Genomic DNA, 8,905 nt, shown 5'->3' on the forward strand with positions numbered 1-8,905 from the left:
CAATCAATGTCGAAACATAAGCTGTAACCTTTAATATGTTGTACTGCATTTATAAAATGTTGTAAGCATTGTTATTATTTATAAACACAAAAAAAAATTAATTTTTTCATTTTTTCCTTGGTGCTGCAGTGTCGCAGTGCTTATGTACGGGGCGCCTCTGGACTACAATGAATATGACATCTACAAGCATAAAAGACCCAAAGCCATTTTACCATCCAATGGCTATTTAAATCCCTCAGCCCCCAACAGGACGAGCTTAATGTTCAAAAATTACTCTTAACAATGCATCTTTCTAACCAGAGGGGAATATAAAAAAAAGTGGTAAGCTTCACCGTTTGCAACAGTACCGTTGAAGTTGGAGAATATAGAAGCAGTGTTTGTAGTATCGCTATTAGAGACTAGCGCGACCGTTAAGCCTAAACGCCTAATGACCATTGGTGGAAACAGAACAGCTTATTGTTTAGCGGCACGAATAATTGGCATGATGTACGTACTTCCTACGTCCTTGGAACTAAAATACCTGTAGATGTTTTTTTCTTCTTTTTTTAATAATGAGTGCAACGAAATAATCAAGTGGAAAAGAAACTTCACCGCACCGCAAATAAACGTATCAAGCCCGCCATTACAAAAACAATTTATATTTTGCTATTTAAGATACCCGGCTGTATTGACGTCATTCTCGCAGTAGCAATTGAGATAATACAGTGTATACTCGAAAGGTGATAAGAAACGAACAGCTGATGGACACGACAAAGAGAGACTACGATTTTATACAGAGAGCGAGACGTATAAAAATGGAACGAATAGAACAATAAAGGGGAGAGTTGGGAATGATTCCCTCTAAGAAATAACGACTGAATTTAAGGGCTAAATTGCTGTATTTTGTGTATTCATTATTAGTTCAATTTCCTATCGAGAATTTTATGTATCTTTTAAGATATAATTTTTGGTATTCTGAGTGAAGATTAGATAGAAAGCTCCTGTTTGTGGAACTGACAGTAGTCGGGTAAAAACGCTGGAACATTTCATATAGTTGTTTTCTGCTTCAGTGCTAGAGAGATGAATTGCATGATGTAAACTGTTAATGTTTTTGGTACCTGGTTGAAACGGAAATTGAATATGCTTGAAGTAAGGCATATACTGAAGATACAGGTATGAGTTGCATTTTTTTGGATGACTGTGTGCAAGGAAATCTGTTGCTGCTGTTTGCCCTTAGAAAATTTTAATTAATCCAAAACAAATGACTGATGAAGAACTTGTCTTTTTGACTTTCCAGAGAAAGATTTGACAAATTTTCTGTTAATTCTGTGTCTGACTAAAATATGTTAATTTCTGACTTTACAGATATTTTGTATTTAATTCCAGAAGATTCAATGTTTAAAGGTTTTCAATGTGAGAGTGAGTGAGTAAAAGGGTCACTACTGTTTTAATATACAATTTTATTTTATGTTGTGGTTTATATATATATATATAATAAAATATATAAATAAAAAGGAAAACTGTTTTCATATATGTAGCAGGGTGAAACATCAAATACAGAGTGATCAAAATTAAAGTATCCTGTTTAAGGCCTTGTGGAGTGCCATCCAGTGATCTAAATGTTACGAAACTTTGCAGGAATATATTGTATGTCATGCAGAAGTAATATCTGAGAAGGAAAAAAATAGTTCCAAAATTCACCACCATTGCATTACAATGCATTCATTCCATGCATTATAAACACTAAATGCATGGAACGAATTTGCATATCATGCAGCTCAGCATGTGCCGGGAGGGTTTAAAAAAATGGACACGATTTATCCCTTCATTCTGGTTGTTAATACCATCCACAGGGATGGCACTAACCTTCCCCCAGTGTGCTTGGCTCAGGAAGCTGTATTACCTAAACAATTGCAATGCTGTTGCTGCACTCCACGAATTTCTTCACCATGGAGATCATCCACTATCTCCATTTGCTCTGTGCAACAAATGATTAGTCCTTTTTAAGAACCGGGATTGTTGAGAGTTAGACTTGGCAGGGGTTGAAACTAATCAGTTCACAACAAGTGAATGAAGTTACTACTACCATTGTGGAGCAGGCCACAAATAACAGCATCAATTACTGCAGTGTGTGTACTGTATCAAGACATGTCAATGTGCCTTACACAACTGTCTGGAAAATTTTATGGAAGATTCTGCATTTCTACCCATTCTAGATAACTCTGACACAGGAGTTGCATCTGCAGGACTTGGAAAGTTGACTGACATTCACCTTAACATTCGTTCCTCGAGTGGAGTTGGATGCTGTGTAGGCGTAGATTATTCTGTAGGAAGATGAGGCTCACTTTCACCTGAATGGAGCTGTGAATGCCCACAATGGCTGGATATGAGCTATGCAAAACCTGCATGCAATACAACAAATTCCTTTGTGTTCATCAAAAGTTACTGTCTAGTGCAGATTTACAGCTTTCTTAATTATTGGATCATTCTTCTTTGAGGACATTCGTCAGTCAAGTCTTGTGACATGCTCAGTTCAGTTACTGCAGAAAGGTATAGCGATATGATAAACAATTTTGTTGTGCCACAGCTACAGCAGCACCTGTGCATGTATTCAGTCATTTTCATGCAGGGTGGGGCCCCCCGTACATATCAGTCGATCAGTACAGGAGGTTCTTTGAGAACACTGCACAGAAGCCAGAATGATTAGCTGCCTTGTTCACCTGATCTGACTCTATGACTTCTGGCTCTGGGGATTTCTCAAAGACAGGATTTATCAGGATCATCCTGATAACTTGAAAGCACACTGAAAGACAGCATAATACAGCATGTGTGTAACATCAGTCCTGATCACCTGCATTCTGCCATTGAACACAGTGTGTGAAGTATTCAGTTTGTGGCATACCAGGAAGAACAGTACATTGAATATTACAGCTTGTGAATGCATAATGGAACTAAATAAAAATGTGTTATTTTTGCTTGTGTCACTTTTCCTCCTCCTTATATACATACACACACACAAATTACTACATCTACATTCAGTACACCATACAGCATCCCTTGGTGGTGAATTTTGGAACTACTTTTATTATTATTTTTTTCTCAGATATTGCTTCTGCATGAAGCACAGTGTATTCCTGCAAAGTTTCACAGCATTTGAATCACTGGGTAGCACTCCACAAAGCCTTAAACAGGTATGCTTTAATTTTGATTACCTTGTACAGAGGCCTGGAAAAAGAACTTGTAAACTTAAAGGGAAATATCAGATGGCTTAATCCATAACAGGACAAACGTTGCAAGTTATCAGGATTATGAATTATATAGTCACAGACCATAATAAAAAATTAACAATGGAACATGGAGAATTGTTATAACAGTTTTTCTACTGAAGGTGAGTTAATCAGTCTCTTCCAACATCGTTTCCATCCTGAAAGAAAAAATTGGAGAACATGAGCAATTTGCAGACATAATATACTGTCCTCATAGCCATAGTTACTTTGGCCATAATTCCAGCCATTCCCAACTCTGATTTAAACTAACTTGTCATTACCCAGTGTGAGACCACCACACTATTATAAGTTATTTGCACCAGTCAGTTGTTTTCAATCTATTATTGTCTAGTCAAATAAATTCCAATTATTTGGAAACTTAGTTACAGAAGATCTGCTCGAAAAATATCTGGATTGATGTAACTGCACCAAGAATAGGAGATCAAGTTCACTGTGCAGAAGGGCTTACAAAAGTGTAAGCCCTTTCTGCGCTGCTGGAAACATTTACTGTAATCTGTTTAAGATGTACGTCCCCCTGTCAAATCTTCAAATCTGTGACCTTGCAAAATTTTTTTGTCTAGTTAATATGGAGGATGCTGTAATTATGGGATAGACCAAATTCATCTAACACTGATTAATGAGTCTATGGAAATTTAAGCATCTGCTAATTATATATGGTTGGCCAAGTGATTAACCCTTCAGGTAGGAGATAAATTTCATTACCCAGTGGCACCACCCTGTTTACTGGAGACCTAAATAGAAACAAATATGGCTTGGCATAACTAAGCCTGAAAAGATATTGTCATTATCTCAACAGAGCATTTCTTTTCAGTATATCTATTCAATGTCACAGCTGACAGTGAAATATATATCCAATTTGAAGAATTTCTGAACAAACCTTATAAAAAAAAGATGGTGGCACTTCTCTGTAAATAACAGGCGTATGTTATATACACACAAACACACACATATAGGGCTCAACAGATTGCTCACTAGAGACAAGTAGATTTTGCCAGCTGGCAAGCAGTAGCTGCAGCCTGAACAAAACACAATATTTTTCATTTAATCAAAATAGCTTTCTAAACAAAACATTTTTAAGTTTAAGAAAACACTGAAGAATATGTGTAATATAAAGGGCCATTCTAGTAACAAAATTAATGTAATTCCAGTAACAAAACTTAATGTAAAAAAAAAAATAAAAAAAAATTATATTTCCAAAAAAATCAATCCTTATTTTTTTCTTTACATTTTCTTTTTCTTTTTCTTTACAATTACAAGCCTTATAAACCCAAGGAGCTATACAAGCTCATCCAAAGCAAACTTTCAGAAACATCCATGCCCACGATGGGATTCAGACTGGAAGCAACCTGGTGGTTGGAAAGTGTACGAGTTATCCATTAGGCCAACCTAGCTTGCTACTCATTAGTTTACACAAAACAAATGGTCTCCAAACAATGATAGAGCACTACTAATCACTTTATGGAACTCCTATTACTTATTGGGACATCATCATCATTAGTGTTCTGTCTCTTGATAGGTCCAATGGTATAACTCAGCAGATTCTCTTCCTCCAATTTCCTCAGTGTCTTGATTCCTCCTTCATTTCTTGATATCTTCTTGTGTCCGTTATATCATCAAGCATCATTAGTCGTCTCCTTCCTCTTGGTCACTTCCCTTCAATTTTCCCTTCTATCATTCTTTTCAGTAAGCTGTCTCCTCTTAATACATGTCCTATCCAGTTATACTTTCTTCTTCTTGTGGTCTTTAGTAAATTCCTTTCTTCTTCAACTCTTTGTAATACTTCTTCATTGGTGATTTTTTCAGTCCACTTTATTTTCTCCATTCTTCTTCATAACCATTTCAAATGCCTCCAACATTTTAGCTTCTTTCTTTCTTCCCAATGGTCCATGTTTCTGACCCATATAAGGTCATACTCCAAATATAACACTTAATAAGCCTTTTCTTGAGATTTTTATTCATTTTATTAATAAACAAATTTTTCTTACTATAAAATGCATATTTTCCTTTGTTAATTCTTTCTTTTATTTCCATGTCACATTTTTCCATTTTCTTGTATTATACTACCAAGGTATTTGTATTGTCTCACTTGCTCTACACTTTCTCTATTCATCATCACCTTGATACTTCTTGGTTTCCTGGAGACTCTCATCACTTTTGTTTTCTCTGTGTTAATTTTCATACCAGGCATAACTAAGCCTGAAAAGACATTGTCATTATCTCTACAGAGCATTTCTTTTTACTATATCTATTCAAAATCACAGCTGACAGTGAAATATATATCCAATTTGAAGAATTGGGACATGTGATTAAAAAAAAAAAAACGGGGAAAGTACGTTTTGTTTGTGGTGAGTAGGATTTTGCATAATTTGTCAAGCCCTGTGTGTGTGTGTGTGTGCGTGCATTTTTCGGATGTAAATTTCAGCAGTGTGTACTAAACATATACTATTTTAAACAACATGGTTATGTTTAAGTTAGGCTCAGGACAATAACTGTAGTTATTTGAGAATTATGTGCTTTCTCACCCTGCAAAACAACCATCAGGTTGATGACATCTATGTAGACATTTCCATAGTTCATCACTGCATTAATGTGTAATTCCTAAAAATGGTATGAAAGTTAGCAAGGCTAACCTAACACCCTACTTTATGAAGAAAAACTTTTATCCTCATGATCCCTGAGAAGTACTATCCAATGACTAATAGAGAATATCAAGGATTACTGTTTTTTTTTTTTTTTGAGAGGGGTTGCCAGTGTCTTCAGCTAGTAACATGCTTTATGTGCTTGGAACTTCCACCTATATTATATTGTACTAGCAAAGTAGCACATTCTCTAATATCCCAGGATTCTGTGCAATATTTACAGAAGTTCAACTTCTCATGCACCAAGCATGCTTGCTTGTTAGCCTAACAGCATCAATAAGTTACATGGTTACATGACTTACATTATGTCTTAAACAAGACGTAAGGCATGATGTGGCTGGAAAAGTCAAAGTAACATTTTGAACACATTTCATTTGGCAATTTGTATAGATTTTTCGAAATGCCATTAAATGTTTTGTGATTACAACTATGCTGCTTTGTTCATTCCCCATTTCATAAGTTTTTAAATTGGATACTATGGTTATTCATGGTGCTTTACGGTATAAGCCAGAAGAACTAAATAAATAATTGATAACTAATAAATGAAAAAATAAACAATACATTGAGTCACTAATATTTCAATGGATTTCAACAGCATCCTATGAGCACAAATTACAACTACAGTAAGACACATGGTATCCAACTGGATTATTCCAAAAACAGTTTGAATTGTAAATGAAAATGAGTTTGTATTGTTCATATTGTATATTGTTCATTATTCACTCTCATGAATAACCCCAACACTTAAGACTACATATATTATTCTTGTGTTAATTGTTGGCCAAACCTTAGCAAAGTCTCCTTGTAATATAGATGCTGTCGACTTCGTATCACTTGTCTCAGTATCCTATAATGCAAAAACATTATGGGAAGACATCACTGCCCAGTTGGTTTGACCTTTATTGAGATCTTATCAGTGGGAGCCTAATCCAGAGAGAGATAGTAAGGTTAATCAATGGAAAAGTCATATGTTCTATAAACAAGTAGTAAAATAGTTTATTACCAACTGCAGGAAACTAATGAAGCCAGGGACTTGGGAATGATTGTGGACAAGAAGTTGAAGTTTAAAGAACATATTGCAAAGGTAGTCAAAATAGCACATCAGATTGAAGAACACACTAACAAGCAGGGATTAGAGAGGTTCTTGTTCTCCTATACTTACATATTACATAAAAGGTTTAATATTTGTGTGCAATATTCCAAATCTGGACTATTGCACACAAATCTGTATTCCATGAGGATGAAGAAGTGGTGGAGAGGATCCAGAGGCAACTGACAAAGATTGTGGCAATTCTGTGGAATGCTCCCTATGAAAATATATTCACAGTCTGTAGGCTTTAAAAATTAGCTGATAGCTGGTCTCATCGGTGGGAGCCAGATCCCAGGGGAGATACCAAAGTTGAAATAATTCAGAAGTTACTTGTATATGGGAAATATATCACTTCTGCATTATTTCAATCTTAGTATCTCCTCTGGGTCTGGCTCCCACTGATGAGAACTCAAACATCAAAACCAATCTGTATAATGCATAACATTATACAAGTCTGTCATGATATGTGCCTTGCATTATGAGATACTAAGGCAATTGATGTGAAGTCGTTGGCCTCTATATACAAGTAACCCAGTTGTGAAGTTAATTCATTCACAAACTTTTTACACTTGAATGAAAGATGAAACCAAGAATATTTCTTGGCATTTTTAATGTATAGTATAACCAAGTAAAAAATCTTTCATTGTTAAGATGACTTTTTTTAACTATCTGTAATAAAACAAAGCTCTCAGCTTTGTTTTATTACAGATAGTTCATTGATACTTTGATATTACATTGATATTCATTGATATTACAGATACTTCATTGTAGACATACCAAATATTTAAAGAATATCAATTTACTCAAAATCCTCTGCTGTTTCTTGGTGAATAGGCATCTTGAATTTGCTAGTCCTGTCACCACATTACAGAATACTTTGACAAAACTGAAACAGTTCAAATTAAGTTTGAAATTGTGATTGTTGTGCAAGTCAGGTTCACATACATATGAATATATGAAATGTTCTAACATAGAGTTATTATCACTTGGACGTAGCAAGATTCCATCTTGCTACACAAAATAACAAATAATACTATTTTTCTTAACTTCTTAATTTACCTCATATTTTACATATGTTGAAAGTTTCCATAACAGCTAAGTAAATGGACTTCCCTTAATCTTTCTTAGATAAAGTGATTAATCCTCTCTGTCAGCTGTATATATATTCTCTGATTTGTTTACATGTTTTATGGAAGTTGGAATCCTTAGCATCTTTCTCTATTCAACTCTTCAACTATGTTGTGTTTCTTTAAAAATAGGCTTTTATCCTTATGTAACAACTAAATTAAATAAACTGTACTTACCTATATTAACAAGCTTTATGTTATCTTCTGACATTGCAGTGAGTGCACTCTGCACATTTTCTAAGTATTGATGTTGGTTAATTGGTTTCCTTATTTTCTTCAATCTACGTTTCTGGAGACTCTCAATTAAAGCGATCAGTTTCAATCCATCACAAAAATCTGTCTGTAGATTTGTTACAAACATGCCAAGTGGGCGAAGCTGCTCATTTACCCAGTTTGTGAAAGTCTTTTCTTGGATTTCGACCCAAACATATTCATCACCTTTGATATGCATAGCGCGTGCAGCATGGCCTTCGGGCGATCGTGCTTTCAATCCACTGTGACTTAAACCAAAATCAGCCAACTCTTCCGATTCCATTGCATTTCATGTAATAATAAGCGTTTTTGAATATTATTTCCCGAACGGGTTACGCAGTCCTAGATTAAAAATTACCAATACTGCATAAAACTTCAGGCAGATATGCTAAAAATAATAACAGAACAAAATCTTTCCAAGTATGTAATAAGCGTAAACTCAATTTCTTAAGTCTGTTCATTCATTATATATTCACTGTGAAATACCCCTAGTCAAATACGCCGAAGTATCATACCTTGTTTCTATTGCAT

At 35.0% G+C, this 8,905-nt stretch overlaps 1 protein-coding gene across 1 annotated transcript in view; it reads right to left on the reverse strand.

Moving 5' to 3' along the window:
- jbug (filamin-type immunoglobulin domains fbug) overlaps positions 1-8,657 on the reverse strand; it is an 879,391-nt gene extending 870,734 nt beyond the window's left edge. The window contains exon 1 of the mRNA XM_090401914.1: positions 8,300-8,657. Coding sequence (XP_090258040.1) covers positions 8,300-8,657 — 358 coding nt within the window. The remainder of the gene's footprint in view (positions 1-8,299) is intronic.
- Between the last annotated feature and the right edge of the window lie 248 nt (positions 8,658-8,905).

This window comes from Typopeltis vanoorti, chromosome 12 (assembly GCF_054136105.1).
Source record: "Typopeltis vanoorti isolate ZY-2024b chromosome 12, IOZ_Tvanoo_1.0, whole genome shotgun sequence".
In the NCBI taxonomy this organism is placed as follows: Eukaryota; Metazoa; Arthropoda; class Arachnida; order Uropygi; family Thelyphonidae; genus Typopeltis; species Typopeltis vanoorti.